The sequence below is a fragment of the Acromyrmex echinatior genome, chromosome 17 (assembly GCF_024713525.1).
Source record: "Acromyrmex echinatior isolate Ae372 chromosome 17, ASM2471352v2, whole genome shotgun sequence".
Lineage (NCBI taxonomy): Eukaryota > Metazoa > Arthropoda > Insecta > Hymenoptera > Formicidae > Acromyrmex > Acromyrmex echinatior.
The window spans coordinates 3,613,001-3,630,490 of NC_141868.1; the positions used below are offsets into that span (position 1 = coordinate 3,613,001).

General features: G+C 32.7%; 1 protein-coding gene and 1 long non-coding RNA gene across 7 annotated transcripts in view; one reads left to right on the top strand and one right to left on the bottom strand.

Annotated features, from left to right (window-relative positions):
* p120ctn (adherens junction protein p120) overlaps window positions 1-17,490 on the top strand; it is a 76,375-nt gene that overhangs the window by 27,904 nt on the left and 30,981 nt on the right. For 5 of the 6 annotated variants that reach the window (XM_087415245.1, XM_087415246.1, XM_087415247.1 and 2 more), the window contains exons 2-4: window positions 10,772-10,849; window positions 16,086-16,127; window positions 16,216-16,345. In XM_087415245.1, coding sequence (XP_087271371.1) covers window positions 10,818-10,849; window positions 16,086-16,127; window positions 16,216-16,345 — 204 coding nt within the window. In that variant the 5' untranslated portion in view covers window positions 10,772-10,817. The remainder of the gene's footprint in view (window positions 1-10,771; window positions 10,850-16,085; window positions 16,128-16,215; window positions 16,346-17,490) is intronic. The other variant, XM_087415250.1, reaches the window with a different exon arrangement.
* LOC147906840 (uncharacterized) overlaps window positions 1-17,490 on the bottom strand; it is a 51,315-nt gene that overhangs the window by 25,898 nt on the left and 7,927 nt on the right. The window lies entirely within an intron of this gene.

Consider the following 17,490-nt stretch of genomic DNA (forward strand, 5'->3'; position numbering starts at 1 on the left):
ATGAGCTAAACACTCTTCCCTCTCCATTGTCTCGTTGAAGACAGATATATGGAAAGAACGTTCAAGTACCTAAAAATTTAGCTATGGTATAGGTCTAAAAAATAGTTTTATTTGAATATTAAAATAATTATGTACGCCCGGCCAAATTAATTACTAGAGGAACTTTTGCAGCATTAACTTATTGCATCATGTTTGAAATTTCTACGTAATTATTTTGGTAGTCCAACAAAATTATTTTCAGACGCATGTCTAGCTAAATTTTTAAATATTGCAGAAAAGTTCTTTCCGTGTATACGGAAAAATTTCATTCTATTGCTAAGAAAAGTGATTGCTTTTTTTTTAAGTAATTTTCTTTTTGACAAAGAGACAAATTTTCTTGATAGTATTTTTTAAATATACTTGTTACAAATTTTAGAAAATTTATAATGTACTCGGATAAGAATTAATTTCCTTTTAAAGAATATTATAAAACTGAAGTCGCAGAAGCGACTTTTTATATAATAAGCCAATCGAATTTGTTTTAATTTAATAATCTTGATTTAAATATTAACTTACGATTCAGAATATATTTTGAATGATTTCAATGTTCATGATGAACTTATGATGAATTTGCGGATATATGAATTTTTGAAATATTTGAAACAAAATAACTATTATTTGCGTACAATATGTATTTTTCTGTGTATAGAAAACAAAACAGGGTAAATGCTAAAGTCAGTTACTAGACAGAGAGCTCTAGTTATCTATTCTTTCTTTATTTTCTCAATGAGACAATAGAGAGGAAAATGTTTAATGAATTTCCATGAATTAAGCTTTGGACAGGCCTGATTTGTAGATAAAATTCAATTTAAATGCAAGAAATTGTGAGATACACGTTACCGGTAACATTTTGTCAGATACACTGTTGCATCTATTTTGTCGATAAATATTGGAAGTAACTTAAAAATGGCATCGTATCTATAACAATGTTGTCTACGAGTTTATATTTTTAATATCAACGAGATAAAAATAAAAAAACTATACATTAGTTTCTAAACTTTAGAGTGAATCTCACTCTAAAAAGTGAAATCTCAATCACAAAGATTAAAAACTGAGCTAATCTTTTTCAAGATTAAATTTTCATGGTTAAATTGGTTAAATTTTCATTTTTCAGAATGAGATTTTACTCTAAAAAATGTATAGAAAACAGAAAAATTTAAAAAGTTTCGTTCTATGAACCAAAATATTACTGTAACAACACAAATTTGGTTGAAATGTACCGAACAAAACTGTAATTTTATACAAACTAAATTGGTATAAACAAATATTTTTGTTATCTATAAAGTAAAAAAATTTCGTAATATTTCGCAGAGGCAACTGAATTTTTTGTTCTATAAACAATATATTTCATTACTGATAAAAATACCTCAACTGTACAGTTTTGCTAAAAGTTATAAATTCTTTTTCCTAATGTAGTGTCGTCGACATGAAAACACATGGAAACTTCAGTGACATGGTTTGTGACATTGCTACATTACGGTTGATATTACAGTCCGTTTTTATTTCAAGACCGTCTTAACTTTTTGAAGCTCGAAGTTTTTTAACAAAGTTACTTAAGGAAAATCTTGTTTTCCAAGAGTTTTCGTGGTCGCTGAATTTGATTCTGGCCTTAAAAATTTTAAATTCGCTTTAAAAAAATAATCTGATTATCGTGAAACTCGATTTTAAAAAATTCTTTGTATCGCTGAGTTTGAAAATATCGAATTTCAAAAGTGCAGTAACCTCCATGAAGGAGGATTTAGTGTCAAAAGGCTCATAAGGACCAAAGTTTGGAAATCTCTCAGTATTAACTGTTTATATAACACTGATGAGCTTCGAATAAAGCGAAACTAGAAACTTAACGTTACAGCGTAATTAAAAACTCTCTAAAACCAAGTTTTATGATAATCAAATTATTTAAAAAAATTCTGTCCGTCATATATTAAACCTAAATCTCCCTATTACTAAATAAAGACTTAAGTTTAATTTAAAAGACATTCGATCCGGCGATTAAAATTTAAAATTAAAAAGAATAATTGGCTGATAACATATTTATTATATTTTTATAAACAAATAATCATTAATATATTTGTAATGAAAGTATTTCGCCAGTAAAAGTACACAAAATTTCATACAACAATTATTATATCTATATATTGAGTCATTTAAAAAGTATCCGCGGTTTTTTGTTCAATTTTTGAATGAAAAAACCGCGGATACTTTTTAAATGACCTAATATTTAAGAGAGAGAGAGAGAGAGAGAGAGAGAAATGTAAAATTTTACATTAAGGCGGCGATCGCCAGGATCGTTATCCATGGAAAAATATTTGCTTCTGACAGTTAATTCTAAATTTATTTCTTCCTCGGCGTCTCTCGCGCGGGGTTTCCGTGTCCCGCATAAAATGAGGATAAATAAACTTCCTGCGTGCTGCCAAGGTACGACGTTGTCACGAGAATTTAACGATTCCACGAAGGAGCGAGGGAAAAATCGCGCAAGAGGATAAACGCGGGGGATTGTGCGACACCCGGTCTTTTTTCTCTCATTTTCATTTCTCGCCGCAAGTCCGCGAACTCCACAGAGGCGCGAGTTCATACGGAACGCGAACAGATCGCGGACTATTTCGCAAATGAGAACCAAGAGGGGAAGCCGAGGGAGAGAAGAGGGTAAATTATACAGCAGGGTACCAGGTCTTTCGAGAATACCGGCCTTCCCCTTACGTGTAATTACGCGATCGTATTTACATACGTGCGTCAGTATTATCGCCCGGCGAGATCTTTATTTTGCATTCGAGCGAACCCGGCACGCACTGGAACTTATATACGAATCGGTGGCGTCTCGCGTCGACGGACAAAGACCGGAAAAGTACCAATTTCTTAATCGTAACGCGTGCGACTCGATTGTTGCCGACTGCCTGTGCAGTGAGAAAAAAACAATCTCGCGGATATAATAAAGGAGCGAAAGCGCCGCGTGAGAGAAAAACCAGGGAAAACGTAAAGTGACCCAGAATCTCACAGTCTCGCCTCTCGGTCGGTTTATCCTGCGGACATTGTTAAATTCATACAATATCGAATTATAGCCAATTTGAATTGTTTTAAATCGTTTTTATAGATTGCTGCTGCCTATTATTATGATATATTGTTAATTTAATTAAAATAATGAAGGTGAACAATTTAAAGAAAAGATATTATGAATTTTGATTAAATTTAATTTATTGTTTGTTAAATGCGGGGTTATCACAAATTCTTCATCCTATATTTCATAATTTTTCCCTGATTTCCAGACAAAATTTCGTAATTTTTTTCCTTGACTTTTTCGTAGTACTTATTTTGAGAGATGTTGAAAATAAATATAGGTTATCACTTGGAAGTTGCTGAAACTAATCAATTGTAATTTTTAAACGCATTTATATAGTGAATAGGAAAAATAAATTTTTTAATAAAAGGCATTTGACAGTTTTATTTACATATAAAGACGATTAGAAGTATTTATATCATTTAATTAAATGTTTCTAAAAATACCAAATATCGTCATATTAATGATATATACTTCCGAAATATACTTGTTGAATTCTTCATGAATAGAAGATTAAATAAAGTTTTTTAAATTTCCGTAATACGTATCATCAAGAATTTAGCATTTCAAAAATATATAAATCTTTAAGAGAGAGAGAGAATAACGATATTTAATATTTTTAGAAATATTTAAATTAAACACAAATATTTCTGATCATCTTTACTTTACATGTAAATAAAACTGCTAAATGTTCTCTATTAAAAAATACTTTATTTTTCCTATATTTGCATTTAAAAGTGACAGCTGATTAGTTTCAGCAACTTTCTAAAGGACACTCTAAATTCATTCGAGTGAAGTTTCATTGAAAAAAAGAAATGATTACCGAATCACTAATTTGAATTTTCATTCATGTAGAATGAATGTCATGTCGTGAATATTTTCATTCATAATTAAAGAGTGAATCTGATATACTTCACGTCATTGTAACAATTAAGAACGGTTGAAATGAATATCGACAACTTTTTTCAGAGATAAATGCAAACAAGACTGTACGTATGCTAAATTTAAATATTTTTTTATATAATTGGGAAAAATTTGTGTTAAATTTAACACAAAATGAATATGTTAGAAACTAAACGCAAATATTATATAAAAAATGAACAAAAAATGCAACACTGACACAATTTATAAGTAGACTGTGAAAACATTTTTTTTCTGTAAAATTTCCATTTATGATATGTTAAATGAGCACATATTTTATTCATTTATACATCTTAGAATTTATGTTTTATTCTCTTATTCATAAATTATATTATTTTAACACTAAGAAATGTTAAATATCAATTTAAAATCAAATATTCAAAAACAATCACATTATATTAAATTATCTCTCAGATTTATTAAAAATTCAACATATAACATTACCACATAACAAGAACTTGAATGGACTGTTTTTAACATAAATAAATACAAAAATTGTTTACTGTGTAATTGATCTTTCATTCGAAATCATCTTGATTGATGTCCAAACAAATAAAACATTCACAGTTGAAGATAAAAAGTCATATTTATCATTTTTATAAAGTGATATGTCACTCTCTGTTCCAAGTGTACTTAGTATTTTCATTATTAGTATTTTCATTATCAATTGGAATAAATTTTCACTCATTTTGAGTAAGATTTCACTCTAGACAATTCCGAGAGTAGATAAATATAATTCAGCATATAATTAAAGATAATTTAAAATTTTTTTCTATCACGGAATTAAGAATTTTAATCGCGAATATACATTAATTTTAATGAAAAACTTCTCGAGGTTCAGTTGGAGTTAATAGAAATTTAATACGGAGTTTGATATTTTCGCCGAGGCGGTCGGATGCGAATTTAATTAAAAATCCGCGACCCGGATTATCAACCGATCGTGAAATTTTCCAACGGAGAGAGACCCCTTCCGGAAGAGAGATCTTCATCGATCGCCGGCGGCGGGGCGACGATTTCTCATCCTCCTCCTCGAAATGGAGCCGCGAAAAGGCGCTCGTGAATCCGTCGTGTGACGTATGAAAAAAATCTAATATACCTGACACCATTACCGGGGATAAATCCGTCCCGTGGGCGACGTTGCCCCACATTTTCATTCGCGAGTCCACGCAGCGGGGAATTACCGATCCGACGCGGATCGTCAAACAAAAACGGGACAGGCCCAAATCGGGATCCGAGAACGGGAGACATGGCGGGCGAAATGAACATCAACCGCCGCAAAGTGGATTATTAAATCCGATTTAAAAATTTGTGCCGATCCGAGGCGCGTTGCCAAACACCGGCGGTCGGCCTGATGGCATTATATTACCTCCGAGCGGATTATCGAGATATGCACGGTAAAAAAATTTGTTATCAATCACTACGCGATTCAACAGACGGAACGAAAATCATGGCGGTCGGGGGAGAGTGAGAATCGACCGCGAAATCCCATTAAAAAAACCACCGATCCGCGGCGAATCGGCCAAATACAGCGGACATTATTAGCCCGAAGCAGATTATCGAGAGGAGATCAGTCGAAAGCAGATCAAACGCGGTCGGTAATCGATGTTTTTTCAACAAAATGGTGTTGCGTGTTTCTCTCACCGTCGTTTTTCGTATCGCGTTATTTCTACTTAAGTGTCACGAGAGACTTTCTAAATTCGAAAGATAATCCCGGTAAATTACATCCTTGGCTAATAATCATCTTTCTCTCTCGCCCGCATCTTTATAGCGGATGAAAAAATTGTTATTACACACCCAGATGAATTAACAAAGGATTATCCGTTTCCCTTGGAGACTTCCTGTCCCTCTCCCTCTCCTTTCGCCCCTCCACCATACGTTATTTCTCATTATCGTCCAAATGCGGCAGTAATTGGTTTTCTATCATTGCGCGCGGCGTTAATGGCAATTTTAAATTAACGCCGGTGGATATCCGACGTAATTAACGGTTCAACTGTTTCAATCCGAAGGGGAGGGCGAATTACTGTCGTCGCAGGATTGTTACCGAAACTGGGAACATCCCCCTCCTCGTGTTTTACGTCGCGACGCGTCGCGACGCCATTTGCCTGTGTAAGTGATATCGTGTAAAAAAATTATTTTTAGTTTTTGAGATGCTTAATATAGCGTCAGATAATTAACAGTTTTCCAAGGTACGTATTTGCATCAGTAATATTAAATTGCTTGTTAATTTAATTTGTCATATTCACTGAGAGGAAAAACGTCGAAGTATTGCGAAGCGAATGTTACACTTAATCCTCGATATTTATTAATTATGAAAAAATTTTATAACGAAATATACATTTCTGTGAAGTATATTTCATTAATTTCCCAAAAATAAAATGGATGGTTTGTTTGCTAAGAATAAAGTTTTATTTCAGTGAAATAAATATATTTCTCATCAATGAATTTTTAAGTATCTTTCTCAGTGTAAGTTAAATGTATCAGTTAGTAAACCCGTGTTTATTATACAAAATCACAAAAATTTTATTTACAGATATTAAGCTTTTAATGACATATATACGACTCTAAATAAATTCGTTCTTATTAAATGTATGAACGATAAATTTATTTAAAGTACATATATGTATGTCGTTAAAAGCTTAATATTTAAAATTTTTGTCGTACCATCCAATAATTGAGTTATGCTGTACTTTACGCCTTCAGGATTGTGTTTTAAAATAATAAATCGAGAAATAATCGACGCACAGTTTGCCAGAACTGGAAATCTTATAAATTCGCAAGAAATATTATTATAGGCGCGAAGAAAATCGAAAGAAAACCGCCTCCGACCGAATATAGCATTTTTCTCTTGTGTGTGTGTGTTTAATATCTCTTTCGGATGTGCACTAAATATCCGCATTACGGCATCGTTCAGCGCACTGAGAGAAAAATGTCGAAGTATTGCGAAACATTACTTAAGAAATTTGATTGTGACGACGAAATATATTTCATTTCTGTGAAATACATCTCATTAATTGCAAAAAAAAATAGATGGCTTATTTGCTAGGAATAAAATTTTATTTAAATAAATATTTATTTCCGTGAAATAAATATATTTCTCACACAAATATATTTTTAGGTCATCTTTTTTTCAGTGCGAGCCGCGACGACGATTTCGCGATTTTTCTCCTCCCGCGCGACGAGGCGGGGATAAACGCCCGGACACATCTCTCCTTCTCGTCCTCCTCTCTTTTCCGCTTCCGCTTCCGGCACGATGCGGTACGCGCCATCCGCGCATGATTGTTAATATACCGTTTTATTAATTCACGAGAATTGTCACCGCCTCTCCCTCCCCTTCGCGCGCTTTTAGGAGCGCCTTTACAAGCCTTTGTAAGGGTCTTTATGACTCTCCCCTTTGCAACGACGAGATGAATCTTTAAGAATGAATTTCACTTTACGCTTGCGGGAACATCGGCACGCGGAAATTGCGGTACCTCTCCGCAACGGCTTGTGAAATTGCTGGTAATAATAAATTACAAATCGCAATGTAATAAATATCAGGAAGTTTTTTTGTATTTGTGTTAAAACCGGTCCAGTCGTGTTCTTATGAAATTTTATATTTTACGCGTTTTCAACATATCTGAATGTTAATTTAACGTAATGTGATTATTTGAATATTTTTAATTGATATTAAATATTTCGTGTAAATTGCAATTAGAAAATAGCGTGCCGAAAAATAATCGCGTAGATAAAAAACAAATTTATTAGAGAATCCCTTTAAATTAGCACAAAAAAATTTGAGTGGACCGTGTTGCGACACATGTTAAATTTAACACAAATTTTCCAACTGTGTACGTAAATCACAATATTCGGGTGTATATAAACGAGAGGATGTGAAATACGAACGAGAACAAATAGTGTAAAAATATCACTTCCCATTAATAAAAATGCCGAACGTGAATGGCAAAGTGATTGATAATAAGATGCAGGAAATTATGGCTGAAATTATCCTGAATCGATATAAAATAAAACGGATCAATCTAATTGCTCGAAAATTTTGCTCTCTCACGTCCACATCTCGCGAGCGAACTTTATGCCGAGGCGTCGCGTAAATTAAACGCATTATGATCGCAAATTCATACAGTGTACTCCTCGGCCAAACAATAACCGGAATGGGTTCGTTATTTTTCCACTGCGGCGGGTAGTGTTCATTTCGCCACTGGCAATCAAGTGACTCTCATTAATAAAGCATTTGGGGCATAAATTAATTATCGCCCTGGTCTGTCGTCCTCCCACACCTCCCACCTGTCCGCAAACAGGGAGTTTTCCGTCTGTTTTCTCTTTGCGGAATACACCGTTGATCGCAATCCACTCGATTATTCCGATCTATTCGCAAAGTCGACAGTCTCTTTATCGCGAGAGAAACACGCCGGATTACTTTCGTCGGATTACCTTTTCTACACACAGACAAATATTTTTCTATTGCTAAGGAAAAATGATTATTTAATTTACTTTCTTCCTTTTTATCTTCTTCATCTGCTTTTATTGGGAGCATCTTAAAAAAATCGTTTTTAATTCAATTCATTTCGGATTTCAATTAGTAATTCGTACTAAACAATTAATACTTTTCAAAATGTTGATTATTTTTTAGTCAACATATACATTATTATATACAGCAAATCTCAAATGAGATGTTGATGGAATTAAATAGTTTTATTGGATAATGTCTTCGATTTAAAATGTAGAATCAGGGGTTAAATAATTATCTTTAACAAAGAATATTTGCATGATAATAATCCTTAAAGTATGCACTGAGAAATCCATTTAGTTGAATTAATTAATTTCTCGTTTGGACATTGGCAAACGAATCGTTGGTTAATGTAATAAAATAATTTAGCTGAAACATTTGGTTATTGTAACATTTTACTTGTTTCTGATAAACAAGTTTATCCGATGCCAATGTTTACCAGAAACAAGTAAAATGTTACAATAACCAAATGTTTTGCTTTAACTAAATTATTTTATTCGATTTTATTGCACCAAGAATTTGTTTGCCCATATCCAAACAACAAATTAATTCTTTCAATTAAATGGGTTTCTCAGTGTACTTATTACAAATTTTGGAAACATTCAAAATAAGAATTTATTTTCTTTTGAAGAATATATTATGAAATTAATCGAAGGAGCGACTTTGTATAACAAGCAAATCATTGTCTTAATTTAATAATCTTGATTAAAGTATCAAACTTATTAGGATTCAGAATATTTCGAATAAATTTGTGGCTATATGAACTTTTAAAATGCTTGAAACAAGTAATTATTACTTGTGTATCTTGACGATCGAATAACGCGAGCTATTTTGCACTGCGAGCGATACGATTCCCAAAGCCACCTCTCGTCCTCTCTCTCTCTCTCTCTCTCTCTCTCTCTCTCTCTCTCTCTTTCAATCTTTCTTTCTCAATGGATACTAATTTACGTCGAGGTTTTCGTAGCCGGTCTCGGAAAATCCGCGGTAAATCGAAAAGCGCGATAAAAGGGCTGCCCGGGCGAGAAATTAATCGTTGCCCGGAAGGTCTCGGACGTGTTAGGTGATGAATTAAAAGGATTTCTCTCTCCACCTATGGGTGAGATCGTTATACGGTGGGCCAACAACTAATTACGGATTACAGCACCTAAATCAATCGCCAGAGCGCTCCGCGAGGTGTAATACAAATGAAGAATTACGATAACCGGATGAAGAAAAGATAACAGCACCAATATTATGCTATCGGTTTAACTTCGTATTAAATGTAATTAAATTCGTGATTTATCAATTTTTAATTATTCTCTATCTATACAGAGAAATGCGAGTTTTATATTCTAGATTTAGATTTTATTTGAATACAAATGTTACTCATGTTAAGCTGTCAGCTGATAAAAAATCTCATATACACTGTTAATCGTCCGCTGATGGAATGTTGGATTTTAAAAGCACGATTTTTTATTGTAAATTTGATAAATTTAAATCCGTAAAAAATAAATAAAATATAATCCAACTTATACGACAGTAAAAACTTAAAGCTTTCCCAAATATGTAAGAATTTTTTCAGATTTTTATACAGAACAATAGAAAAATTTGTATTGAAATTTGAAAACCCAAGTTGCGAATAAAGGTTGAAAATTTCACATTGCCGGCGGAGGAATTGAATTCATATATAATATCAAATTACATCCAATTTGAGTTATTTTTAATCATTTCTGCAGGTTGCCATTGCTCCTATTCAATGTGTCGTTAATTTAACTGAAACAATGGAATTAAACAATTTAGCTCAGAAAAATGTATTAAATATGAGATTCAAATTTAATTTGTTATTTACTAACAAGTGCGCATACATGGAGGTTATAGATAACAAAATGTTATTTAACTCAAGGATTATCATTGTTCCTTTAATATCTAAAAGTATATAAATTAATAAAATAGAACGTTTTTAAACAATTTTTCATGGAACATATGCAAATATAGATATACTGAGAGAAAAAAATTATTGCAATTATTATAATTTGACTACAATTTATTTCATTTCGGTGCTAACTATATATTTTTTGTAAAATTATAAATATATGATTACTATAACATTATAGTAATAATAACTATATTAATGAAACTTCTAATCACAATTATATTACCATGCAATTATAATCACAAACATCAAACATTTTTCTCTCAGTATAAGATAAGATCGTTTTCTTGAATGACGTGTTCAAAGTTACAAAAAGAGATTTTCCTATTTCTTTGTTTTGCAGGGGACATCGTCTACTGCTCGGGAGCGAGAGACGCAAATCAGCTGGTATGTCAAATAATCAGCTGGTTGACTCCTGTCTGTAAGTGTCTTTCTCTATGTTAAAATAAACTGTCGATAAAGACTGCGGCAAAATTCTCATACGCTTCACCGATTATCGTGTAAAGGAACTAATAACATTTGTGTATCCCGTAATACTACTCGACCTCCAATTCATTCATTATCATTGATCGCGTTGATCTCCATAAACCATTGCACTTTTTACACACCTCGGGCAGCTCTCGTTCTTCGACAATTTTTTTTCCTCTTAAAAAATTTGCAGCCCCTTATTTCTCGCAGTAAGCTCTCGCAGTAATTCACGAGGCATTTTCTCGGGCTCTTGTAGTAAACTCAACTCCAGTCTTACTCCCTGACGACTTTGACGTTAACTTTCCTTTGCGATAATTCAGGCATAATTACAAAGTTACGTGACGTGAAGGATTAAAAAGGTTTCGGCGCTTTAAGCTTCGGGATAGTAAATAAACAACGAAGCCACGTTTTCTCCGTGGATTTTCAGCGAACTCTGCTTCAAGTTGCGTCGATTCGAACTTACCGGCTCCCTCCATATTTAAATATCGCGATCGTTTAAAAAGTCCCCGAGGCCGCACGATGGTGCGTCTCCGGCGAAAAAGACAGTTACAATGACACTAAAGTTCCTATTCTGTAATGACGCTGCATTGTCGTTGTAATGCATCGTACATTATAAAAAAAAAACTGCAACGACAATGTAACGATGTCGACTGTCATTTAGGTCCGATTTTTCATTTTCTGGTTAACTTGTGGTTTAGAATTAAACACACTTTGATGATAATGTAAAAATTGTATCTTTCTAGCTATGATTAATTACTAAACTGATGCTTTTGTAAAAATTATTCATTAACACAAACCATCAATTTATGATTTTTCTATAGTTAATCACTAAACCGATGGTTTTTCAGCGGTAACTTTATAAATTACTCACTGCAGAACCATCAGTTTAATGATTTTTCTAGTTGTATATTTAATCGTTAAGCTGATAGTTTCCTAGTGATGACTTTGAAAGTTACTCATTACAAAATAATCAGTTTAATGATTGATCATAGCTAGAAACATACAATTTTTACAATAAGGAAACAATGTAAGGCTCAACATTAAAAATCAAACTAAAATGTCACAAAGGCCACGAATCACAATTAGTTATTCGACGCTAGAATTAATACTCTTTAATAATAAATGACAAACGTTTCAACTTGCATTTGGTCATTCTCATGTTACATGATATAAAATTCAATAACGATTGTAAATTTAAAATTTTAAATCATGTGTGGTTCTCAAGCGCGATAAAATAAAAATCGATGGTAATAGTAATGTAAAATTAATGATAATGTTCGAACGCTCTTACGGAATGACATTGTTACCGTATTACGCTTGCGTACAATTTTTACATTATCAGATTGAGTCTACTTACAAGTTAAATGAAAAACCCGTCCTATAAGAATTATAGAATAGGAGCTTAGACCCCGAAAGTAAACAATTGAGTAAACAAGCGGACAATTTTGATAATTCTGCGAATAATCAACATTAGGCTGGTGAATCGCCGGATTGAGCAGAGACAGGAGCACAACATAACTCGCACTGAGATCACGCAGAGGTGACTAACATGCATTAATCATGCGATTACTCACGCCGAAACTCGAGAACGTACAGTCAATTTTATACCGCCGACTAATCGACGAGACGAATTCTTCCCGCGAATTTTCTCTGCTGTCGCTACAAAAACGGCGATGTACGTAATCTTATTAAGCCACAATTGGAATAATAAAGTCGTACAAAGGATGTCAATTTGCGGATCGCGAAACGGCTGTTATCACGAGGATCTCCACGGCCGTAAAGCGTTACGAACGCATTCTAAATTGCAGCGCGACCTTAATTAGCTCCTAATTGATCTGGCATCGTCGTGTAATTTCTAATTCGTTAAACCCGCTAAGACGTACGTTAACGCTTTCGGAGTGAGTAACACCGCCGCTTCATCGACGAGCATGTTTGCACAATCGTTTAGCATGACCGCAGTGAACGCGGCCGAGGAGAAGGATGCTCCGTTGCAAATTAGCAACATTCTCCTCGAGATCATCCGTCACGCCTATATAGCCGCCTGCATTCCCTCGTGTTGTTTTCGTTACTTGGTTTGCTTTTCATTACGCACGAAATGTTGCTCGTCGTCGTGCAGACGATTTTCGGAATTTACGATATAATTTGCGTACTCTTCGATCGATTCTTTTGCGGAAAGATGATTTGTAAATGACTGGTATCTATTCTTATCAGTAGCTGAGAGCAACATTTTCGAATTTATACATAATATTGGGTCATTTAAAAAGTATCCGCGGTTTTTTCATTCAAAAATTGAACAAAAAACCGCGGATACTTTTTAAATGACCTAATACTTGGAAAAAAGTTTTATTGATATATAACCAATCTCAACCTTTTGATTAGGACAACAAAGAATATGTGTGATTTTAGAGTTTTTATTGGAATATGTGAATATTGTTGTCCTAACAAAAAAATTTTGTTTTTGTAACCAAATTTGATTATTCTAATGAAATTTTTGGTTAGGACAACAAAAAAGTTGAGGTTGGTCTCATATCGAAATCTTTTTCTGAGTGTAATTATATATATTTACTAATATATATTGTAGCAGTAATAATCGTAATTACATGTAATTATAAGTAACATGTAATTATAGTTACAAATATCAAAAAATTTTTCTCTCAGTGTGTATGAACTTTTAATCTCGGTTTAATTTATTCTTTATCTTTTTCTAATTCTTACAAGGGAAGGGACAGAAGTGGAAGCATGCTTTTGACATTTTGTTGCAAATAGAGATGAGAGTGATCTAATCTCGTTCAGTCGGTAAATTACGGTAAATTATAACACTTTATTTAACTCATATTTTCATATATATTTTTTTTCTATACAATATTCTTATATTATATGTTATATATTATATTGATATATTTACTATATATGTATATATAGCATGCAGTTAATTAGGAAAGTACATAAAAATTAGAGGAATTTCAACAAATTTTGAACATACTATGTACAAAAATTTAAGAAGAATGATATTAAAAACCTTATTCTGTAACTTTTAATGACTGTAACGATATCGTTACATTATCTTTGTGTAGCTTTTTTAGTATAAAACTTGTGCAGTGATGATGTAATATCCTTATTCAGTCATTAAAAATTACAGAATAGAATATCCTTAGTTTCAATTATGTATTTTTCGAGTAGTTTATACTTATAGAAGAGTCTTCATTGAGAACAACAAACCAGCAAGACTTCAATGATACTAAAGCTTGTTTTCAAATGTAGTTCCATCAACTCATGAGAGTAGATTTGATGAGACGAATGTTGTTTGATCTTTTGCATTAGTGCGAAAATCATGTACGCAGTTATTTGTGCATATAAGATCTTAAAAAGCAAACAATTTTATCAAAATTATTAATATTACTGTAATTTGAATGTGAGTAATCGTCATATTGAATATCTGGCAGAATTTTACATCTGTAGTTGCAATAAATAGTCCTTCGTGCTTTTATTAAGAATGCCAAACTTTAATTTCGGACACCTGGGTTTTTTTTTTAAATAAATATAGTAACTTCGATGTTATCGGATCGATTAATCACTTAAGCAGGATAATAGCTTTCAGCTAAAAAAGGAAAAAACTTAAGTTACAGTTTCAGGACTAATAGACTTTCATTTAATGCACGTTATAAATACAGTTCAGATTAATGCGAACCCGAGTACAACTGTCTAACTGCATTGTCGAGATGATGATGAAAACGCATTAATCCGAACTGTATTTATATCATCTATGTATTGGAAAAAAGTCAATTGATTCTAGAACATTGCAACATTTATAACTTTTTTTCCTCTTTCGCTTGAGGTTTCCATTATCTTGTCAAGTAATTAATCAGATATACAATGACTTCAACATTTTTATATTTATTGATTATAAATTTTATAATACAATATATTATTAATTTTTGAAAAAACTAAGGGGTGTCTGAAGTTAGAGTATGGGATTATAATGTGAACACAATAGACTATTTTTTGCAACAAACCGCATTTCAAAAGCGCCTCGGTCGACAACTAAAAGTAACTTAATATCAATGTTATAATTTCACACTCAATAATGTAACTATTATGTAACATCACGTGTTATATTACTTTTAGTTTGTGTCGACTGGGGCGTTTCCACTTCTGGTCGTTCCCTTGACAGAGAGAGAGAGAGATAAAAAAGTAAATTAAGCCGAGATTAAAAAAAAAAGTTAATCTATTATACATTGTGAAAAAGATATTATTCTTGATTTAATACCAATTAAGCCCCCTAATTAATAGGAATCAATTAATCTATTTGAATGAAACTTAAAATGGATCGTAGTAAAACTTCGCCAAGGAGAGATCAATCCTGAATCGATTGAAGAATACGGCTGCAAGTTCGATAACCTGTTTCATGTCATTCTCTTGTATGTGTTGCGTGTGCTACATTCCGATCAGTTATAGATTATTATTTCAGACATGAATGAAATACCGCCGTAAAATTACCACTTCGACTGTCATGTCACATCTGAGTGATGTGTGAGTTTCCGCAAGAGCTCTGTCACCTGTTTGAAATGGTTTTACCCAGTTAAAATGATTTCACGAGGTATAAAAAATTATACGCAAATTATATTACATTAAAACATTAAAAAGACAATAAAATATTAAAATAACGTACTAGATATAAAAACAGAATGATTCATTTTTTCAATTTCTCTTATATTTATCTCTATTTTAATCAAAAGAAGATATATTACTTCGGTTTGTGAATAATAGTTTTTATTTATACCTTCTGAAATTATTAAATATATAATAATAAATGTAAATATATATATATATATATATATAGATTTCATATTTATTTTTTATTTATTACTTTTTTTATTTATTTTGCAATCCAACTCATATTTTATAAACTATCGCGCACTTTTCAACTTTGGACATTCCAGAGCTCAACGCCAATATCAGCTTGACAGTCAAAGTGTAACAATACTATATCCTTGTATCAGAAAATAAATAATACGTAGTAGAATTTAGTTTCATGTATTGTAAAATATCAGCTATCGTAAAGTATTTCCCTCTTTCTTTCTCACTTTCTTCCAACTTCCTTCTCTTAAACAATACAGTATACTTTATAGAGGATTTCTTCACATTCCGTAGGATGTATAACAAGTCTAAAGAGAAACATTCGTTTTCAGACGCGTCCTACAGGAGAAAGCCCCCGACATGCCGCAATACACGTAAGCTCACTATAGTAATTTACGATATCACGCAACGCCACGTACGCACTTCCGTCGATCTCACATTTCTCTGATTCACCTGCCGTAGCGGACAGGGCGACACGGATTACCATGGGAGTAACGGACAGGCGGACACCCACTCGTTGCACTCGTCTCATCTGTCCGTCCAGGAGGATCCGCTGCTTATCCGGACCCACAAGCAACAGACTTCTCAGCAAGTGAGACTGACTCCCGCCGATATTTTCCCGACCGATATTTCACGCGCGACTTGTCCTTTCGAAAGTTCACTCACCCTTCGTTGTCGTCAAGTTACAAGAGCGACTCTTCACGATCAGTAGAGCGACATTGAAGGACATTTCAAATTTCTTTGTTTATTATTTTATTATTTAGATATTTGTTATGTTTTTTATAATTTTTATACACAGGATTATCATAAATTCCCTATCCTACACTCAGGAAAAAGTTTTGTTGATATATGACCAACCTCAACCTTTTTGTTGTCCAAAAATTTGATTATTCTAATCTGGTTGGTCATATTAAAACTCCAGATATACCAAAGTTGCATATTCCTTTTATCTGAGCTAAAATGCCGATAACCTTTCTATTGGCTATTTCGATTGCCATTTCGATTTAGTTGTCTGTAGTCCAATAAGCGCTTAATAGATTATTATAGTATAGGATATGATTAATAAGTTCAAAATAGAGGACCTTTGCGCTACTTTGGTATATTTAGAACTTAGCTCACACATATCAACAAAATTTTTTTCTGAGTGTAAAATTCCATAACTTTTCCCTGACTTTCAATAATTTTGAAATTTCTTGTATTTTCGTCCTGATTTGAAAACCGTCAAATATTTTATTGGACCAATTTAACATAATAATATAAATTATTATTAATTTTACTGATATTACTTGTTTTTTTTTTAATTATTAAGTAGTATTTCAAAACAGTGTAGGTGCGATGTACCTAAGTTGAACTTCTTTAAAGTCAAGAATTTTTATTTTCCAGAAAATTTTATAAAATTCCCTAACTTTTCTGACCGTTTCCATTTCCCTGATTTTTCTGATTTCTAATTTTGTGACAATCCTGATATACGTTATATTTTACATAGCATTTTATTTATCGTACTCATGTTACAAACATATTTGCCGAGAGAGATTTTTTTGTTCGATCACACCGATATCTGTCTCACCTCTTTTATTCTTAAACGTACATCTATGATATAAAAAAAAAAAGTGAATTTGCTCGATTAATTTTATCTGAAATCAACGGGACTTTTGTCGCGCTCCATTTCGAAAATCTAATCCCGCCGTCGATGTCGATATAATCGCATTACGTACAACGCGCGAACGCGTAGTATTA